This window comes from Eublepharis macularius, chromosome 8 (assembly GCF_028583425.1).
Source record: "Eublepharis macularius isolate TG4126 chromosome 8, MPM_Emac_v1.0, whole genome shotgun sequence".
NCBI lineage: Eukaryota > Metazoa > Chordata > Lepidosauria > Squamata > Eublepharidae > Eublepharis > Eublepharis macularius.
The window spans coordinates 109,985,251-110,007,645 of record NC_072797.1 but is presented as its reverse complement, the minus strand read 5'-3'; the positions used below and the strand labels follow the sequence as shown (position 1 = coordinate 110,007,645).

The 22,395-nt window shown below is 41.3% G+C and overlaps 1 protein-coding gene across 3 annotated transcripts in view; it reads left to right on the top strand.

Annotated features, from left to right (window-relative positions):
* FREM1 (FRAS1 related extracellular matrix 1) overlaps positions 1-22,395 on the top strand; it is a 96,958-nt gene that overhangs the window by 73,328 nt on the left and 1,235 nt on the right. For all 3 annotated transcript variants that reach the window (XM_054986978.1, XM_054986976.1, XM_054986977.1), the window contains 9 exons: positions 793-937; positions 7,000-7,129; positions 9,198-9,270; positions 12,207-12,356; positions 16,088-16,326; positions 18,391-18,438; positions 18,978-19,133; positions 19,569-19,697; positions 20,944-21,059. In XM_054986978.1, coding sequence (XP_054842953.1) covers positions 793-937; positions 7,000-7,129; positions 9,198-9,270; positions 12,207-12,356; positions 16,088-16,326; positions 18,391-18,438; positions 18,978-19,133; positions 19,569-19,697; positions 20,944-21,059 — 1,186 coding nt within the window. The remainder of the gene's footprint in view (positions 1-792; positions 938-6,999; positions 7,130-9,197; positions 9,271-12,206; positions 12,357-16,087; positions 16,327-18,390; positions 18,439-18,977; positions 19,134-19,568; positions 19,698-20,943; positions 21,060-22,395) is intronic.

Genomic DNA, 22,395 nt, shown 5'->3' with positions numbered 1-22,395 from the left:
GTGTTATATAATGGGGAGAGAAAGGTAATGTGAAATTTTCTTGGAATTGTTTCTGTGGGATATATCTGAGAGCTCTACTAGTGCAAGATAAAAGCAATAACCAAACTTAACCTGGTTGAAAGCCTGCTCAAACTCCAGTCCTTGAACTTCAATCCAGGGTGGTTGGTTTAATTGGTTTATTGTGAACAGCCACATCCCCCACAACATTTCTTATGGGTTTTCTTACAACTAATGTAAAGAAAGCTCCTATTGCTACTAACTGGTTCTGTTCCAACGTAAAGACAAACCATGGCTTATCAGTATGAGAATGAGCTATGTAAAATCTTCAGGCTTGTGTGCCTCTCTTTGCACAAGAAGAAGCAAAGAGTTGCCCAATAAGGTACAGTTTGTTGTGGAGTTCAAACTGGATGCAACAACAAACTATGGTTTATTCTCTTGCCTACAATTGAAATGAAATCCTGTCCTCAAGTCATAGTTGACTTATGGCGACCCCTGGTGAGGATTCCAAAATTTGTTTAATTCTCTTTTGGAATTGTTGCCTGCTCGTTAAAGAACAAACCACAACTTGTCATTTCATCCACTTCAGAGGTTGGGACAAATTCTGATACGTTGGGAATATCGATGTTCTCAATTTCTATGCCTACAAGTTCGAGGAAAGAAAGGGAATACATGAGTCAAAGAATTGCCAAGACTCATTGCTGTAAACAACAAACCCTTGCTGCTTGTTACATCTGAACACAGCCATTCCTTCTTTGATGTTTAGTTTTTCCTATATTTCCCCTGTTTTTTCAGGTGGATTTATTCTGGAAGAATTCAGTCAAAGGGATTTAAAAAGCAAAACCATAGTTTATATCATTGATCCTTTCTGGAAGGGGAACTCAGACAACCTGGAGTTTCAAGTTACTAATCCTGATGGAATGTCTGCAGCACCTCAAATGTAAGTGCTTTCTTTCCCTAAATGTTTTTATTTTTGCTTCCTGCCTTAAGCCATCCTCACTTACTGGCTTGGATCCACTGAAAATTTCCACTAGAATGTGGAATTTCCAGCAGTGGGGTGCAAGCTTCCTACCTCCCCCTGCTTGCTGCAGCCCAAAATACTGCTCCTGTGGTACAAGGGGAGCCCCACAATAGTATGGGGGGAGTCAATGGTCTGCAAGATGAGGGGCAATTGGTGAAAATCATCCCATCCATGGAAATCCTTTGCTGGACCCAGCTCACTGAATGCATGGAACAGAGATGAAGCTATTGCTGATTATAGAGAGAAAATACTTTAAAGAAATAAATGATAGCAAGACCAAAAGAAAGAAGACTGGACATCTTAACTTCAGTCCTACTACAATTTATTTTTGAAACCTCTTTCTCACTATAGCCAGCAACAGCAACAGCAATCTTGCTGTAATCTTTATGGAAAGGCAATATTATTTTGTCCATATTGCAAATGAAATTTGAAGGCAGAGACAGCGAGGACAGGCCAGGGGTAATATTTCAGTTGGAAACTTCATGGTTTACAGCATGATTTTTTAAAACATCCACTATAGCGTGCCTCTCTGTCTTCCCTCCTGGGAGATGAAAAGCTGCTTGAAGGGACAATTTGATAGGGAAATTAACCGACAGGGTCCCTCTCCCCGTCCTCCGTAACTTTCTACTCCAAGCTGCAACTTCCTGCAGCTGCTTTGGGTTAAAAATAAGAGAGTACTAAAAGCACTTCCATGACAGAGCATTCCTTGTAGCCTGTCTTTTTTGAATTACACAGCGCTCTAGTCCTGAAAGTTTACATCCTCATACAAAACAAATGGATTCAAGCCCCTTCTTTACTGGTAACATAACTCTTGCTATCCCAGAAGTCAAGCCAAAAGGCATGGAATCGGCTTGTCTGAGCCCTTTCACACCTCTCCTATTTGGTCAGTGTGATGCCATTCTTTTTAGTCTGCACCATGTCAAAATGCATCAGGATTGATGAGTGCTGTCATAGGTGATGTCACAATGACAGCCCTTCCTTCGTTGCTTCGTTCCTTTGTTGCTTCGTTCGTTCGTTCGTTCCTTCCTTCCTTTTGCACAAGCAATGAATCAATGCATCTGGAATGCTGGATGAATCAGTGCATCAATCCTACACTCTATTAAAAAAAATTAAATGAGTAGAAAGGAAAATGGAGAGAAAAGAGAGGAGGGGGGAGGAAAGGAAAGGAGGGGCAGGGAATGGCTGGATAGACAACCGTGGCCAATCACAATGATGTGGGCTGGCAGAGGGTGGGAGGGGGGCAGAAAAGGGCGGAACACTAAAAGACAGGATAAAGAGTGTGCATGAAAAATGATTTTTTTAAAAAAAGTCAGGGTATAAGTGCTCCCAGGACACATAGTAATTGAAGTGACTACTCATGGTGGCAAATTGGGTGCAGATGAACACAACAAAAGCTGCAGTATGGGAACTGAAATGGCAAAATCAACTGGTGCAGAAGGGGTTTCAGTCTGAAAAGGCAATCAGCTTTAATCATTTTGTCTCTCCCAAAACTATGAAAGGTGTGAAGAAATAAATATTGTAATCCAACAACCTGTTCTAATGCCAGAGTTTATTTTCATTATCAGAAATCCTTCTAGAACTTTTGAAGTAATCGTGAAAAGAATGTTCTTGAGCATGTACATGTTTTTTCTCTCATTACCCAAACAACTGAGATTAAGAAGGAAGATTTCTAAACTGGATGATTCGGCTTCCAGGCAGAGTTTTTAGCCCTAGTACTTCCCAGTGTTATGTGCATATGTTTACATTGCCTGCAGGATTTTAAGTTTGCATAGCTTTGCAGTGGTCTAATAGGGCTGTTTATGAAACTGACGAGACTCCTCTTTTTGCAATATGCAAACATAAGATTTATATTTTTTTCCTAGCTACATCTCTCCATAGTGCTGTAGGCAGCTCAGAGGGGCTACATGGAGCAGGATACACTATAAAAACAACATGAATGGCGATTCTGATTAATAGCATGTGCACAGCACAGGTCAATAGAGGAAAAGTCTTACTGTAAATTAAACTCTTAAGAAATCCACAGCTGAATTGTGAATGGAGCAGTTACCTTTACATGCACATTTCTGCAGCTAGAGGTCAGTCTAGCTTTGGGTTAGCATCAGAGTCTCTGTTCAGCAGAGGATTAATTTTCAGTGAGGTTTTTATATATCGCCAATAAAAAATGCCATCAAAGCTACAGCTTTTCTTTCCCTAACAATATGCCACCAATATTTTTGAAAGAGCCATCTATAAAACTTTCTCTTTATTTGGCCAATCACAAACTGCAAGTCCAAGTATATCAGAAAGTGGTTTCAGTGAGTTTAGAAAACTGTATTTATTGGGAAATCTATGTACTGTATTTTGAACTGCATTAGTTCCTCCTCAGAGGAACATGAACTTGTTTAAAAGTTCCCCTTGTACACTGTATAAGACCTGTAGAATATCCATATCCGTCGAGGTTTTTTTTTACTTTGAGCAAAGAGAACTTCAAAAAGGTGTTGTAAGTTTATTTATTTAAAACATTTATGTGCCACTTTTCAACCCAAATGAATTCTCCATTTTGACATTAAAGTATTTAAAATATATTATACACACACACACACACAATAATTCAATAAAACATATTAGGAGACATGACTGCAACAACCAGGGAGGAGAGTAATAACAATTATTGGGCATGCGCCAAACAGAACAAAAATGTCTTCAACAATTGGCAGAAGATAACAAGAGAGGGAAACAGACAAATCTACCCAAGGAGGAGGTTCCGAAGTGTTGGTGCCGCAACTAAGGCCTTTTCTTGGGCTGCCCCCATCCAGCATCAGATGAAGGGGCACCCAAAGCAGGGCTCCGAAGATGACCAGAGTGGACAGGTAGGTTCATAAAGGAGAAGTCTGTATATGCTGGCCCTAAATTGTATAGGGCTTTGAAGGTCAGTTCCAGCATTTTGAATTGGGCCCAGAAACAACCTAGAGCCAGTGTAGATGGACCAGGACAACCCACTCCCTTTCTGGGATCTACTGGAAGCACAAGATAAAGCTGAGTGTCGTCTGCATCCAGATCACCTCTTCCAGCAGCTTTACATAGACGCTGAAAAACATGGGAGACAAGATGGAACCTGGTGAAACCCCAGAGACCAAGAGGCACAGCCACAGTCCTCCAGCACCACGCTCTGAAACCTACCTTCAAAACAGGACCAGAATCGCCACAAAGCGGAGCAACCCCGTCCCAAAAGAGAGTCCAGAATGATGCTGTGATCAGTGGTCACTCATGAAAGCTGCCAAGATGTACTTTAACTACCTTTAAGGTGGTGATATTTAGAAACTGGAGACATATGCCCTATGCATTCAGATTCTGAGAAATCTCCCTCTTTGGCTTCCATATACTTGCATTCTTCACAGCCAAACCAAGAAAAAAGATGCAATACTTTTGGTATTCTGTTGTAATTCAGGATTTGAAAGGAGTCACAAAGGCAGAAGCAGAAACTAGAAAGGTTTTAGGTGATAAACTCAGTGTGATTGAACCTTAGAAGGAGCAAACTAGGCACCTCTGAAATCTTAAGCATATACTATCAGTTCTCTTTTTTGAATACCTAGAGTGAAATTGTGGAAGGATGAGGGAATTATGCACCCTCCACTTCCACAGTGTGCCACTAGATGGCTCTATATTCAGCTACAAATAACTGTCGCTAGTTTTTTTTTTATGGGATAATAATTTTACACCAAAGTGTGAAACCTGCAGGCAAATATTTCTGGGATATAGGCGCTATTTATATCTCAGTATTAATCAGCAGAAGGTGTAACTCTGGATTTTTTATATCCATGGGAGTTGTCTCATAAATCATGCGTGGCCAACTTGTGACAATTAGAGGGCCTATGAACCTGCCTCTGACATGGCTGCAGGCCTACACATTTCTGTGTTCCCGTGCTGTACTGCTGCCTTCACTCTTGTTCAGTAGATTGCTGGCACGGCCTTTTCCTTGTGCTAGCTTATATCGATGCAGGTGTGTGTAGTACTAGAATGACATTGTGGACTTGATTTGAGGATGTTATTAGGGCTGCCAGGTCCCTCCCCACTCCTGCTGGCACTTACCTCATGTCAGGCATAGGGTTAAGTCCCCCATTCTTCACGTTCAAAGCCCAACACCACCTCCACTGAGTCAGGTACAAGATGATAAACCTGTAAGAGCAGGAGGCTTTCAGTATTATAACTTACATTTGAGAATTTGCCCCAAACCAACATTCTTGTAAAAAAAGTCTGTAAGACTTTTCATGTCTACCAGTGATTAATTGTATGGCTCAGCTAAAGTATTGTCTGTTCAGCCAAATTTCTATGGTCAACAACCACTTTAAGAGTAAACTTTTCTCCAATTTTTTCCAGAAGTCCCTTTTTTATAATATAATATAATATAATATAATATAATATAATATAATATAATATAATATAATATAATATAATATAATATAATATAATATAATATAATATAATATAATATAATATAATATAATATACTAACATCAACAGTTACCCTGACCTGTATAGCCCAGGCAAACTTAGGCTGAATCCACACACCTGTGGAGCGTCCCGGCGTTGCGCTAAATGTTCGCTAAACACCCAGAAGTGTAGTGTCTTTCTAGCACGACTCAGAAGTGTAGCGTCTTTCTAGCGCGATTCAGACACTCCGCGGGTGTGTGGATTCAGCGTCAATCTCGTCAGATCTCGGAAACTAAGCATGTCCAGCCATGATTAGCAGTTGGATGGGAGACCTCCAAAGGAGGCCATGGTTGCCCAGGCAAGCAATGGCTAACCACCTCTGTTAGTCTCTTGCCCTGAAAACCCCAGCAAGGGGTTGCCATTAGTCAGCTATGACTTGATAGCACTTCCCAGCACCACCAACTATATGGGAACATTTAATATTTAGATGTCACAGAACAAGCTTTTGAAAGTTATCTCACTGCTGTGCAGGCAAGTTTCTGTTCTGTGGGCCAGTTTTCCTTGGCAAAGGTGAGAGCAGCCCAGTCAGTCCTGGAGAGGCCGCTTTGCAAAAATGTGGAACGACTGATTGGGCCACCTGTCTGTTTTCTTCCAGGAATTACATCATTGTGATATCAGCCTAGGGTGCTGATTAGGAACAGCTGACACTTAAAAGAAAGAAATCCCTCTGTACCTTTTAGATGACACTAGAAAGTCAGTGAAACTTTTGTCATGCTGCCCATTGAGCTGGTATTGTCACTTTTTGGGGAGCAAAATCAGGAGCAGAACAATATAAAAATCTTGCGCAAATCAGTTTTTTTTTTAAAAAAGCAGATGTTAAATACCTGGTGTCTGTGTGTAGGGGATAATTCTACCTTATCTCAGAAAGCGTTTAAGTGAGCGGGATAGATGAATGTCTGGGGAAGTGGGAATCACAGAACTAAGGAGATCACTCGAAAGACTGATCCTATAAGATGTCTGTCTTGCAAATACCAAAGATGTTTTTGTGCAGGCTCCTGATGGTTTTAAAGAATAGATTTCTAGAGGAGAAGGTGTTCCACAGATGTTTGGAACACAAACAACTTAGAGCTTTAAGGATCAAAACCAGGATCTTGAATTTTGCACAGAAACAGATAGGTACAGGAGTCGTACAAGTATAATATTTTGGAGTACAAGGTACAATGTGTGTTATCTTCTGTTTACCCCCCAAAATGGGCAGGCAGCAATCTAGTTCCGTGTATGTATATTGCCTGAATAACGCCTAATCCGAGATGCCGTGAACAGGCTGTCAGACTGTTAAAATGTTTTGCATTAAAATGGTCAGTTTTTTTCTGGTAAACCGTAGCTCAAATTAAGCCCTGCTCATGTCTTTTCTTACTGGTGGGCAATTTAACACAATTGCATGTTGGTAGAAAGATAACACAAGGGAAAGAAATCCTCAGCCAGCAAAGGTTTCTAAAATTGCTATGGAGATTCCCCCCCCCCGCCAATATGATTTTTGTTTCTTCTTCTTTCTCTCTCACCCCCACCAGTCTGGAACTAAAGTGGTCTAAAATTGAAATGCAACAGGATTGTTATGAAGTATGCGAAAATGTGGAGAGTCTACCTTTGAAAATCACCCGATCAGGGCATGTCATGGAATCTGCCTTTGTTTTAGTGAAGGTAATCTTATCTTAAGGAATAATACTTGGTTTGAAAATAAAGCATCCTTTAAGATACTGGTCATTGCCATTTTACTGTAGCTTAGACTTGTGTAGAATTGTTTTACAGAACTTTATCGAGCACTTATAGGTAACCTTGCTATTGCTGAACGATAAGAGAACTCTGTACTTACCCAATCAAGGCATAACATAATTACAATCATCAACCTGTGCAAACCCAAGGCCCACTTTTAATTAGACTTGTAAGATGGAAACCAATTTTTAAATGCTGTAACCATGTATGTCCATGTTCCTGATTTTTCTCTTGAGTGACCAGATAACAGGAAAGCCAGGGTTCCTCTATTTCTCGTAGCTACACAGAAGGGGGAATTTTGGTAGGTAAGACTTTCCATGCAAGGGGAGAAAATTCCCACTTCAGCACAACTATTAAAAATCAGGATTGCCAGGTCTCCCACCATGTCATCACCTGCTCTTCCTGCCACCACTTCTTTGGGTGGTGGGAGAAGAATAATTTTAAAATTTCCAGCTTTCCATGCAATGTGACATCACTTCTGGGGATGTCATGTCACTCTAAGAATTGCCAGAAAACCTATAGAGTTTCTAAAACCATAGAGTTTTTGGTGATTCCTAGAGCAATGTGATATCACTTCTGGTTTTTCCAGGAAGTGACATCATGTCACACATGCCACTGGCTCCACATTTCCTCACTCCCTCATTTCGCACCTAATACTGCCTGTTGGTTGGCAACCCTATTAAACTTACTGGATGACTCTCCTCCATGACATTTTGCCACTCTGTCTGTCTCTAAAATGACGCTGTTGCTGTTACCACACCATAAAGATGTAACCTTCCTGTGAGCGTTAACCTACAAGTTGAAGAGCAATGACGCTATGAGTTTTAAAAGATTTGGTCCCTGGCATTTTAAAAACATGGTTCATTCCCTAACCCAACTAATGCATTTTTTTCTTTCATGACATCCAGACCTAACTATGGAACCCAACATTTACAAAAATGGTTTATAACATATTTTAAAAATGGGATTTCTCTTTCTCACCTATCTCATAGTCGCAAAAATTTTCCACATGTGCTTCTCTATGCGTAAAATAATGGCAATAGCATTTCCATGAGCATTGTGGACACCTGTCAAAAATGTACACAAGAAACCCCACTACTGGTTTCATTGAACAGTAATCTCTCTGATTTTAAAGAAACAGCATCACAGTCAAATCCAGAATTCACAGATGACATGCCACTTATGTCCACACCCATCACTGATTTACATACTGCTGTGTGCCCTGATCACAAATGTATATGTGCTGATGATCACATAGCATTGTTCATAGTTGCACGGCCAATTCACATTTTATACAATGCCTATTTCTGGTAATATCCTGCTGACCTAGAAGAATATATTTTGCTGCCTATCTTTTGAAAATTGCTGAGAACTTTAGATACCAGCTACATGGAGTTTTTTAAAAAATGTTTATTACATGGTATATGGGAGATCGTGACTGCATCTTCTATTTTTTTTATATTTAAGAAAAAGCTGTGATTGGATCTGGGCTGCAGTGCTGGAGAAGGGATTTAACCCCTCCCCAACATTCTGTTTCCTGGATTAAAATCTTAACCTAGTCCTCCATATAGTAGCTGTTAGCTGTGGCTGAGGGGGGGGGGAAGAGCCTCCCCCATTTCCCCGCTCCCAAGGTACTCAGACGGTGATTTTGATTGGGGAACTACCTGAGATCAGTGTACCTCCTTCCCCAATGAAGCAGTTCTGCCATTTGCTATGACTATAATTGTAGAGCTTGCTAAAAGTAAACCAGACTTTATTGCAATTTTAATTGTGTTTCAGATGTTACCTTTGCACTTTTATGCCAGCTCTTATCATACATATTCCTGTGGCTAGGACACTCTCTGGTCCTTATTTCCACTTGGAAGGTTGTAAGCTGAAGCAAACAGGGTGCCCTAGGATCCATGGGACCTGTCCAGACCTTCGCCTCTAAGTCATTCTGCACAAACTTGGATTCCTGCTTGCTTTCCATGGTTTTTCTTACCATCTTTTCTTTTAGGTCAATGAAATGACAGCTTTCGCAGGAAAAGATTTTACACTGGCACCTTCCAAACTTGTTCAGTTTGATCCAGGTGAGATACTGTTTAAAGATTCTAACACAAGGGTAGGAAACTTTTTTTGGTTCAAGTGCCAACCCCTTCCTAACATCTACCTGTGAAGATGTGGGTGTGCCAGCAAACAAAATGGAGCGCAAGTGCAGGAGACAAGGGATGTACTTGGCCAGATGTGCCAGGAGCAAGCTAAGCCACAGTGGTGCTGCCAGCATCTTCGGGGTTTGCCTTGCTCTTGGCCGCCAGCTGCAGGGTCGTAGTGAGGATCGCCGGCACCCGGGGAGAACTCGAGGGCTGTTGCCACCCCCCAGAGCACTTGTGCATGTGGTGCGCATGTGTGCACCCGGACGGTGCGATGTCATCACTGCATGTGACATCATCACGCAGGGATGCTGCTGCAAGCCACCCACCCTTTCAGTGTGGCAGGCAGCCGGGGCAGCACACGGTTGGCCTCCCAGGCCTCCCACTCAGTTGCCCCACATGCCACCCTGGTCGCCTGCTGCGCCTGGCCCGCAGTTGCTGTGCCTGTCCAGGAGCATGAGCTGGTGGCGGTGGCAGTGCAGGGCAGCTGAGTGGGAGGGCTGGGAGGCCACCAGTTCAGTTGTCCTGCGCTGCTGCTGCCAGCACACGCTCCCAGCAGGGCACAGCAGCTGCGGAACAGGCATGGCCGTCAGTGCGGCAGGTAGCCTGGGCAGTGCACGGGTGGCCTCCCAGCCCTCCTGCTCAGCTGCCAGCACTGCTGCTGCTAGTTCCGTGGCTTGTGCTCCTGGATGGCAGCCACGCCTGGCACCCCCTCTTCGTTGGTGCTGGGGGCAGGTGACCCCCCTCCCCCCGTAGATCCAGCCCTGACCAGCTGTGCAGGTCTGGTGGGTGATGATGGGTATAAGCCATGCCTGTTGCCTTCTTCTGCTACTCCTTTATATTAAGGAATGATCACAAGAATGAAGCATGTGTACATAGAGAGGAGTGTGATCCATTCATGTCACCATAAATGATTATCTTCAGCTGGCTGAAAGTATGAGCTGGCCCCAAGATATAGCTGGTAACAGACCCCTCTGTTTTTTCACATAACAAGATCTTTCCTGCTACCTGAGGGCTTTTAATTGTAAATGCCCGGGATTGACCCTGGAACCTTCTTTGTGCAAAGCTTGCACTTTGTCACTGACTATCCTTATGCAGTTATTGTTGTTGCTGCCAAAATTCACTTCTCTGTAACAGAAGAGAAGAGAGGCATGGCTGCATTAAGACACACAAGTGAAACACCATTGCTCTCTGACATGGAAAATCTGTGCAAGTTTAGCACCTTCCTGTATTGCTGGCACTGGCAAGAAGACATTCCATATGCCATAGCCAATCCACATGGCGACCTAACTAGTTTTCAGCAGCCAGTTACACCACCTACATAATATAGAAAGTAGGAGTTTTGTTCCAGAGGTGGGGGAAGCGTCTTAAACTTTTAATTCTAGAGCATCTGTTATGGTGTAACTACCATTGCCAGTCAAATGACATCTAGTTGTGCTACACAGACATCGTTCTGAAGTATTATGATATGAAACCAGTGTCTTACAGGCATCAGGCATCTGACGAAGAGAACTTGATTCTCGAAAGCTTATGCTAAAATAAAATTGGTTAGTCTTAAAGGTGCTACTGGACTCTTTTTGATTTTGCTACCACAGACTAACACGGCTAACTTCTCTGCCTCAGTGTCTTACAGTGGAATCCTAAACAGTTATTCCAATCTAAGCCCATTGGAATCAATGGACTTAGATTGGAATAACTCTGTTTAGGATTGCATTGCTAGTTACACTGGTCTGTAGGCACATGCCATACAGCAACTTTGTTGGAGCTGAACAGATCATCTGGGTCGGCTCAGTGCAAGGAACGCTTTTGTACACTGCCTTGACTTCTTCTACTAAAATGCCTTTGATTTTCCACTCAAACAGGAACATGAAAATTTGCTTTAGGTGAAACTGGTAGGCAATTTCCTTTATTTTCCCCCAGAGGCTCCATCTTTCTCCTTTCTTTGCCTCCTTTCAGAGGCGGGTGAATTCTTTTATTATTCTGCCAGGCTTTCCGAGCTGGATTTTAATCTTTTAGAGCCTGAATTTATGCTGCCGGCTGACTTATGAGATGTTTTAGATGTTGATTCAATTAGTTGTAGTGTTTTATTGATTTAATGTCAGTGTTTAATGTTAATGGTTTTGGTTTTAATTTGTGAACCATGCTGAGAGCCTTTCAGCAAAAAAGCAGTATAAAATACTGAATACTTAATGCTATTTCAGGGATGTACAGAAGACCCCTTCTCATCCCACCCCCAAGATATTTTTGCTTCCTTTAAAATTCTTTGTATTGCCCAAAAAATAAAGTCCACATTCACCCCAATTTCCATGGCAACTCTGTTCTCATCTTAATGTTCCTCTGGATCATTTTGCAAAGTATGGAATTAAACAGTAGTTACTGTTGCTCATAGGCACTAAGATGCTAACAGATTATACCATACTTGCAGTGGAGACATATTGGAATTACATCAAGATATTTGACAGCTGAATTCTGCAAATAGAACTAAGATGACAGTAATGATTGGCATAGCAATATTTCAAAAATCTTAGTAGGCCCCCTAGAATTAAGATTTTAGGATAAAAAGTGCACCATTTCTTTCTAAAACATCCAAGAAGATTTAAAACTACCTTTCCTCTGCTTCACACACTATTATTTTCCCTTCTAGAAAACTGATCTTTGTTACTGTGTGAATGGAATCATCATTGCTCAGGAACACATTTAGTCTCTAGTTAGTGTTATTTGGGAAAACCACAGGAGGCCAATCAGCGGGAAGAAGCACAATGGTATATACAAGCCAGTCTGTTGTAGCTGTAGACATGTTAATTAATATATTTCTTCGACACCTAGGTTGATTGAAAAAGCAATTAAAGTGTAATTAAAATGTTTACTTCTGGTAGGAATGTCAACCAAGATGTGGAATATAGCAATTACCTATGACGGATTAGAGGAAGACGATGAGGTCTTTGAAGTGGTTCTGATCTCCCCTGTGAATGCTGTTCTTGGCACCAGGACAAAAGCTCAAGTGAAAATTTTGGACTCAAAAGGAGGTATTCTCTTTTGATCTTCATAATAAAATCTGGAGCCGTTTTGGCTGAGAAGCTACTTATTTTTCAGCACACAAATGTTGTTGCTAACACTTACCTTCAAATCAAAATGCTTAATTTTATTTTAAAAAAAGAAAGGAAAATAGTCTTGACAGTTTCAGCCCTTTTCTCCTCTGGCATTCTGCATTCTTCTTCTGCTTAGGAAACACAGCAAGAGGGAAGCAACGAGTGCACAAGCAAACAACTCCCCCCCCCCCCCCACAAAGGCCGTTTTCCTATTAGCTGAGTTTGATTTTTGGCTCACAGTGTTGCTTTAAAAAAAAAAAGCCTCATTGATGGATTAATATTGCTTCCCCCCCCCCCCCCCCGCTTGACTATATAACTACTTCTATGCTGCCAGGCAGAGTTTTCAGGAGAAAAATCTCTAATGATTACTGTGCCATTATAAATTGTTATAATAATGCCAATACTAATAACATTAATGTTTCTTACAGGCATGGTTATTTTATAAAAAGAGCTCAATCATTTGATTTTTTTTTTAAAATCACCTTGAACACATGCACTGTAGCCTAGTAAGGAAGACCCACATATAGAAGCTGGCATCTATCAAGAGTTTCCTTGCTTGGGTCGTGTCTATGTGTTGAGATTAGATCCAAAAACAAATAATCATTGTGATGGGCATCTGGGCAGAAGGCACCCATATTCTTTTCTATGACAGGAGGGTATGCTTTCTTATCTGTCTTGCACGGAGGACGGGAACACAAATATGTACTGCCTTAATGTACTACTTTTGTGCAAAAGTTTGATGCATTTAACTATAGTTGAGTACCAGATTCGGTTCCAGGTTTTGGTTTTGACATTTAAAGCTTTAATTTACAGCTCATAACTTGTGGGACCACCTCTCCCCATATGTCCCTTGGAGGATACTGTACTCTGCAGATAAGCAGTTGCTGGTGGTCCCCGGCCCAAGAGACATTCGCCTGGCCTCAATCAGGGCCAGCGCTTTCTTGGCCCTGGTGCCGGCCTGGTGGAACACTCTCTCAGTGGGGATCTGGGCCCTGCGGGATCTGTTACAGTTCTGCAGGGCCTTAAAATGGAGCTGTTCCGCTGGGCCTCTGGCTGAGATGCAGGCGATTCATCCCTCTTGAGAGCTGTGTTCTGCCATGCCTGCCCTGGATACATCTTACCAGCTATATTTTTACAGTTTTATGACAGCCTTTCCCTTGGAATCAATAGTAGATGTCCTTTGTACTATATTTATTGCTATTTATGTAGTTTTATTGTTTTAATGTAAATTATATTGTATGATTTAGTACTGTTGTGACACGCCCTGAGCCTGCCTGCAGGGAGGGAGGGCTATAAATCTAATAAATCAAGACAGTAGAAAGCCCCCAAAGTATGCAGGCTTTTAGACCATGCCTTTGCTAAAGTTCCGTTACCACTGGCCTTCTTTTCAGAGATGGGTTGCTTAGGTTCAAGTCTGGCTCTTATTTTTAAAATTGTCATTACATTTAAAGCCATGGTTTAATCCACACTATCCCACAAAAACATATTTAATCCCAATTGAAATACCATGTCAATGCATGGTCCATGGCTGTCCATGGTCTATGACAAAGAGAATTGTATTTTATTTTTTTACAGTCCGTTTTTCTCAGTGAGACTCAAGGTGGATTACACAGTGTAAATGAATAAAATCAGTGGCTGGGAGGGACATTCAATAAACAATACAATAGGCTATGAATAGCAGAAATTTGAAAACAAGCATAATTCCAAATACAAAGATGGAACATTGTTGAAACAAAACCTAAGTACTTTGACATAACATATTAAACAATATGGAAACTGCCCAGTAGGCACATATGTACATCAACAGACAGTACCCAGTAATATAGTGTATGGTTCCTGTCACTTTACCAAAGAATCTCTCGTAGCCATTTCTTACAGTACTGTCCTGTTATCTCAGTGAAAAGCCTCTTGAACAATCAAGTTTAGCAAAGTTTGTGGAAAGCCAAAAAAAGTAAAGCTCCTCAAGCAGGCCATTCCACAAGGTAGGGGCTACTAAAGAGAATCTGTTTTTATAGGCAGCAGCCACTTTTGCCCAATGGCAGGGGAGTATCTGCAGGAGGCCCTGTTCAGTTCAATGGAGTGACTGCAAAATGGGAGTAATATGCATGCTCTGCCTAATTCCTGATGACAGTCAAGCTGCAGCGTTCTGAACCATCTCTTAGTTGACTCTGAGGGGAGACCTATGGGGAGACAGTGCATCACAGTAGTATAGTCTCGATGCTACCATGGCATGAATCCTGGTGGTCAAGTCATTCATGTCAGGATAGAGGGCCGTCTTCCAGGCTAGTCTGAGTTGGAGGAAGGCCTTTTTTCAGCTGTATGTACTTGCTTCTCTAGCAGCAGCACTGCATCCAGTATAACCCCTAGGCTCTTAAGTGAACCAGCACAGATCAACTGAACTCCATCAAAAGTGGGAAGCACAACGTCCTTCAATAACTCCACCTTCCCAACCAGCATCATTTCCCAGAATTTTGCTCTAATAATCATTAAAAAACTTCCCATTATATTCTACTATTTGAGATTATTTGATGCAGCATGGCTACTCCTATGTTCCTGTGTGGGTAAAGAAATACAAAAGGGGTATAAAAGCTAATTGGGAAGCAAGGTTGCATGAAGGGTATAGGATGCTATTATCTACCTTTGGCTGAAGAACAATATTCTTCTATCTGGGACGGTTGTTCTCTTCCACCGAATGCACAGCTTTGGGAGGGACACGTGTACAGCAGTGGCGAGAAGGACGAGGAGATGCCTGCCTAGCCAGCCAGATCAGCCTGCGAATGGGGTAACAGATGTCACTGGCAGATGGTTCTCACATGGGGGCTCCTTGGTGCTTGCATTTTAAAATTCTGTACGATCTTTGTATTTAAATATTATTTTTATATTAAAACTAATGGTCTTTGGGTAGCAGCAATAAATAAATCTGATTAGGATGTAGAAGGCAGGCAAGCATTCCAACTGAATTTCCTGTATCAGGAGAGAATTGGGGGAGTTACTGAGTTTAGAGCACTTGTATGCATGTTTTTATCAAAGTTTGAAGAACAAGAGAAGAAAAGCATGTTAAAACATAAATTTACATAACACATAAGCATGGTCTTGTTACCTGAAAAAACACAGTGATCTGTTACCAGGTATCTTGGGGCCAGCTCGTACTTTCAGCCAGCAGAGGATCATCATTTATGGTGACACGATTGTTTCACACTCCTCTCCTCCCCATATGCACGTGCATCATTCTTGAGATCTTCCCTGTCCATTCTTCTGATCCTCCCTGTCCAAACTGAGCATATGTCTCCACATGCCTGGCTCACACAGTGATTGATCTACTGCGCAGGGCTTGGTGGTAAAGGGAGACGTCATTCCCTCAGCCATGAACAGTCATTGGCCAGGTGACGGTGTGTGATGGCCCATCAAAGGATTTTTAGGAAGCAGGATTTTTTTAAAAATTTGTAAAGTGACACTCTCCATGTGTTGACACTTTCTATGTGTCACATTTGGCTAGCTTAGTAGAAAATCAAAGACTAGTTAAAAAGGAAGAACAAATCAACATCAGGTTTAAAAAAAAGATCCTACTTCTGTTTCCTCGGCCACATCAACGTGACCAGTGATCTCTTTATATAAAAAGGACTTTATATAAAAAGGACTGACCATCTGCCATCTCGTTTGCTTTTCAGGTCAGTGCAGTTCATTCCATTCCTCCAGCCAAAACACGCACAACTTATGGATGAAAGGCATATTGCGTCCAGCCTCTTCAGGCTCCTCTTCGTCTTCCAGGCATGGCGCTGTTCACTTGGAAGGAATCCCGCTGTCTTCTTCCAAAGAGATGATATTGCAGAGAAGGGACAAGCTAACAGAAATCAGATCAGTTAATCTTTCAGTGAGCAGGCTAAGGGCCATTGGAAATGGCAAAACAGTAAGGGCTCTCTCTTGAACAATAGGAAGAATGAAATTGTTCCAAAGTTATTGCAACTGTGCTTTTGTATTGAAATGCAATGGATGGAATGAAGATGCATTCCCAGAGGGTAATAATTCAGGCAAGACCAGGGCTTTTTTTCAGGGGGAACGCGGGGGAACGGAGTTCCGGAACCTCTTGAAAATGGTCACATGGCTGGTGGCCCCACACCCTGATCTCCAGACAGAGGGGAGTTGAGATTGCCCTCCACGCCACATGGTGTGGAGGTCAATCTAAACTCCCCTCCGTCTGGAGATCAGGGGGTGGGGCCACCAGCCATTTGACCATTTTCTCTGAGGGCAACCCACTGAGTTCCACCACCTCTTTTCCCAGAAAAAAAGCCCTGGGCAAGACTAAGAGTGGTGAATTTGCTATTATAGGATTATTGTTGCCTTTAAGACAAGGGTCTTTTGACCAGCTCTCATCTCTGGTTAAGCAGGTTTTGTAGACTTTTGAAGCAGTACAAAAAACCTGTAAAACCTGGCTACTAAAGATAATAGTGGGACGAGTATGCACACCATGAGCAATGAGAGCGCTATTATACAAACATCTTAACATCCCAATTACTTCTCTTCAGCTTTATATGAATAGGAGGGAGAAAAACACTGCTGTGGGAACAAAACACCTACTGTGTTCCAGATAAATTGCTGAATGATGTATCTCATGCTAAATGGAGTCAGGAAAATTACACACCAACTCACACTGGTTTGCTGGGATCAGAAACTATTATCTTCCATATATGAACCGGGGTGTGTGGTATGCTGGATGCCAAAATATGCATTGATTAACTCTTATTACAAGCTGCCTTTCCAATGGGAAATGACTCAAAGTAATACAAAACAATAGATGTACAAAGGTACATAATGATGTACAAAACAAAAAAATTAGATCAAGAATTACATCAGGATCAGGATTTTTGCTGATTCCCTCCTCTTATGTCAAACTTCCTCTTCAAGCTATTCTTGCCCCACTCCTGGAACAGCATGGGTGGGGGGGAGTTATTGGGCTCTTGAAGGCAGAAGACTATCTCCCCTCCTCATCCTTGCTGCAGTGGAAACAGGATGCAAACGTTGGTTTGTTTGCTTAAAGAAAATGTACAAGCAGGGACCTGCAAATACTTGTGGGGGAGCATCACGTTTCCCCCTCCCCCACACTCCAGTTCATCTTCCTTCAGACAGCCTTTGCATGTTGCTCCCGGCAGCAGTTTTTATTCAGAAATTACTTAGTGTGAGCTGTCCCCAAATGTTCCAGATATTTATGCAAGAGACCATCCTGGACGCCTTGGCTAGTTTAACCAGAGATTTCTTACATTCTCTTTTCTCTTGCTTCCAGATATTTACTAGAATGTCATTCAATTACTGGCTCTTAATTGCAAGTTACCATATCTACTTTTAGAGGCCCAGAGTTGAGCTAAGTGCAACAAAAGCCATGTGACTTGGCCACTGTGCCTAAGGAACATCTTTGCATCTTCTCCCTTGTGGAACCACTTTCTCTCTTTGGTGGGCCACTTTACAGCTAGAAAACATCCCCCTTTTCCCAGCTGCAACCTCTGAAGCTTTGACTTGGGTCTGAGGTTAGGGGTCCTTGAACGCCAAATGCTTGGGGGTCCTTAAATGCCTAAAGTGCCCCTGTTATATAACTCTGTAGTGTTTGTTCTGGCTCACTTGCTTGAGTCCTCTGGATGTACTTACATATATTCTATGACCAATGTTTGTTTTGGATAATAATTCCAGATATGCATTCTGGAGAACATGTGCAGTATGTTTGTGACACAGTTTTTGGTCTGGTTTATGTGAAAGATTTGTGAGGAGATGGTGAGAGAATGGGCCTGCCATGCGTGGCATTCTGCGTCATCCTAACTCTATGGTTCTGTTTTCTAGGAACAAAAACCATGTCTGTGCAGCAAATATAAATACCTGATGCACAATATTTAACCTGCCCCAGTGCACAAATATACAAAAAAAAATCATAGTTTGTTTCCATTATTCAAAGATGTTATGAACTTTTTATTCTTTTGGCTTTCAGGTTCACCCTTCTTCCATATTTACAAATGACACTGGTGTGTTTTTTAAAGTAAGAACATTATTTTATATATATATATACCATTATATGCCAGTATATAAAGAGTGTATAATTGTCAGAGTCAGACTAAGACTAGGGAGTTCTGGGTCCAAATATCTGCTCAGTCTTGACGGATAACCTTGGGCCAGTCATTATTTCTTAGCCTAACCTACCTCACAGGGTGCAGGGGCTGAGGAGAGCCCATAACTCACATGCGACTGTTACACAAGATATAGAGTGGGGAATCTGGACCCAACCTATATTCCCTGTAATGTGTGAATTGGCACAAGTGTATGGTAGCCATAGAAGGGATATATGTGTATGTTAGGAGCCCTGTCCACAAGCTCCTATTGCTCTTAAAATGCAACACAGACCACCACTATGATTTATATATATAATTGAACAAACTCCTTTCTAATTCTGTGATGGGCAGTGTCATCCGAAGCAAGCTGCACCCTTCTATGTCCTTTGATGTCAATCCACTTTTGAGTTTACTGATAAAGGCTATTTTTCCTCTTCATCTGTCTTTCTGTTACTCTTTGTCATTAAAGTACCACGGGATGGCAGCGCTCAGAGTGGAGGATGACAACCTATCACCTAACAAAAACAAGATGGCAACTGAGTCCTTAACTAGCCAAGACGAGCCAAAGAAAAATGTGGTTTCCCCAAGAAAAACAGAAGTTCCACAAGCAGACGCCAGCGTTCAGGTATAACCTCTTTTACTATAGTAAGCTTGCAGTCTTCCTGTGCTGTCCTGTGGCCAGTTTTAATACCACTAAAATGATTACTTTGGGCAATTTCCTCAAGATATCATTTTTTTTTCTGGGGAAAAACAGCTAAGCTTAAGATCAAAAAGTTTTTAAAAAACTTTTTTGGGAAAATTCCAGTTTAACTCCTGAGAACCTACTGCACTTGTACAAATAAATCTTTATTTGATGATGTCACTTTTCAAATTACACTAGTATTCATCTGCAAAACTCTCTCTTTGCAAAGAATTTCCTTTCAAATATTTATGTACCTAGTACACTTCCATTACAAATTTAGTGTAAATCCTTTCAAAAAGTGGCATATAAACATCGGTCATAGAGACTGAAAATATGAACTATTTTGTCTAATTTTTTCTAATGCCCATTTCTTTCCAGGTCCCCAAGTTTTACTTTCCAAAGAGTTGTACACCACATTTAAAGGGCCTTCTGCATTTTGAAGAAAATACTCAGAAGTTGTTTCAGTGTGATGGTATTTCTTGGACTTTATGGAATTCTACAAGTAAGGTAGCAATCTGTTCATTTTGGTATAGGTCTACTTTTTAAAACTTATATTGAAAAAATCTGGAGAAAGAAAATATTTCTATTGCTGTTGCCTTTAACCAGTTTTTAAAAAAATATGTTTGTAGACTACAGTGTTGGGATATAAAGTGACTTTAATAGGTCATAAATTAACTGTTATAGTTTAACTATCCATCTTTCTATGTCACTGAGAAATTATTGATATCTTTGTGAAAAAATTTCAGACCCAGAAAACTGGAGTTGCTGTCAAAAAATTTAATCAATTTAGCAACAAAACACTGGTAACCTATAGTCTGGTCATGGCCAATATCAAGAAGGATTTAGAGACTGGGTTCTCCCTAAAAAAACTACACGAGGGACAGATCTCTCATTATGTCATCAGTCTTCCATTAATAGTTTGAGGAGGGAAGTTCCACTCCAATTGGCTAAAAAAAAAAGTGCCTCAGAGGAAGGGAGTGAGTCTGGGACTGATAAACACATTGCCTATTACTTTAAATGCGTGCCCCACACCTCATGTTCTTATGTTCTGCCATGGAGGAACATGACAGAAAAACCAGGGAAGGATCCAGATATAATCAAAACCGCTCTAATTGAGCATCCTAATCTGTAACATTGATCTTCCAATGACCCACAGCTGAGACACCTTCATCTGAGGTAGGTCATGCCAGCAGTATCAGCATTTTCTCTTTCTCATTTAAGAGTTTAAGGAGAGACAGATGGAAATATATGATAAAAAAGTGGACGTATGAGCCATGTTGCAGATTGGGACTAAAGATTACTGTTGGTGGAGTGACAGTCAGTGGTTGATATTAAAATGACAAACAAAAAATATTTTTAGCATATGTTTTTCCTGCAGAAACCTTTAACCATTTCAGTTCTTGAAAAATGTGTATAGAAACCATCAGGGCTTTTTTTCTGGGAAAAGAGGTAGTGGAATTCAGTGGGTTGCCCTCGGAGAAAATGGTCACATGGCTGGTGGCCCTGCCCCCTGATCTCCAGACAGAGGGGAGTTTAGATTGCCCTCCGTGCCACTTGGTGTGGAAGGCAATCTCAACTCCCCTCTGTCTGGAGATCAGGGGGTGGGGCCACCAGCCATGTGACCATTTTCAAGAGGTTCCGGAACTCTGTTCCACCACGTTCCCGCTGAAAAAAAACCCTGGAAACCAAAGCAGCACTTTCAAAAGGTGGACACAGTGGACCGTGTTTCTGAACAGGAATTATTTCATTTCAGGGCAATGACTTGAAAACTTGCCCTCCTGGATGGAGCCACCATGATGGAAGGTGCTATGTCCTAATCACTGATCCGAAAGTCCAGTGGAATGTTGCTGCCAGGGCTTGCAAAGAACGGTAAGAAGTCGTTTATTTGTACATTCACATCCTTCAGCTATTGTTGTGTCCATTACAGTGGATCAGTGTAGAAATGATACTGTTGCACTTATGAAGATAAAGCTAAAACTGGATCAAAGGCAAGGCCAGAGGTTTTCAAATATGCTCGAGATCCTAAATTCCACTCCAAATGTATCATTTGAGTGCTCATTCCATCTACAATCATCACATCATTTATTCAGTTGCCTTAAGGAGCACATTAAGCATTTTTTAAATTGATACAGAATTTGACATAGGCCTCTGTTAATATGAGACTATATGGGAAACTTATGGAATTCTAAATTCTAAACATGAGAATTACTCAATGTGCATACAAAGAACAATCAAGGGTACACAGATTGTACATGTGTTCATTGTAATTTGTGAACAGGGCTTCTAGCACAGGCTTAGGCAAGCCTCTGGCTTTTGTATGCAGTTGACAAGGGTAGATGGAGGCAAATTATCATTAAGAAGCACAAACTCAGGCATTATGAGGATATTTGGCAAATCTGTGTTGGCTAGTATGAATGTACTTTTTAGCTAATTCATCCTTGTTGTAGTAATTGATCTATGCCCCACTGGGGTGATTTGAGAATAACTACCAACTTGGAATATAGCCCGTTAACATCTTAGATACAGACATAATTTCAAACAAACATAAATTAATGTAAATACTGACACTGGGAGTTAAATCAATTTAAGAAACAAGGCTCGGATGTCAGCCTTGTAACATCAGCGTGCCATGTTAAGCAGAATCTGCACAGGGTAGGTGGCATTTTTTTTTAAGCAGGGCCTTAATTAGAGAAAATAATGACAGTGTTTACATTTACATATCTCATCTCGTCCAATTTATTTTGTCACTTTCTTTATGACTGACACGGGCTATTGTTAATTGCATCCAGAACTAACATGTTCTTTCACCTAAAATAAGCTGGATTGTCAGTTGATTCAGCTGTTAAAAGTTTTAGCTTTTTCCTTTCAGTGTATATTTTTTCAGTTTACTTTTTTCCATTTGCTTGGAATTGCACATTACCTAGCTACAAGATTCTGTTGAAACCACCAAGATTTATTTCCGGGTAAATAATTTGAGAAGACGCAGATCAGACAGAACTAAGTAATATGGGATTACTGGGCTATTATATTTAAGAAACATCAGGCATAGTCTGTGTGTCATGGCTTGCCTCTCCTATATAATTTGGGTGATGGGTATGAAGCGCTGCATTTTAAATAGCTCTGATCGCCAGTTTTGACATTTGTTGTTTTGGAGTCCCTGCATGCTATGACATGCGCATGTTGCACTTTAATCTACAGGTTAGGT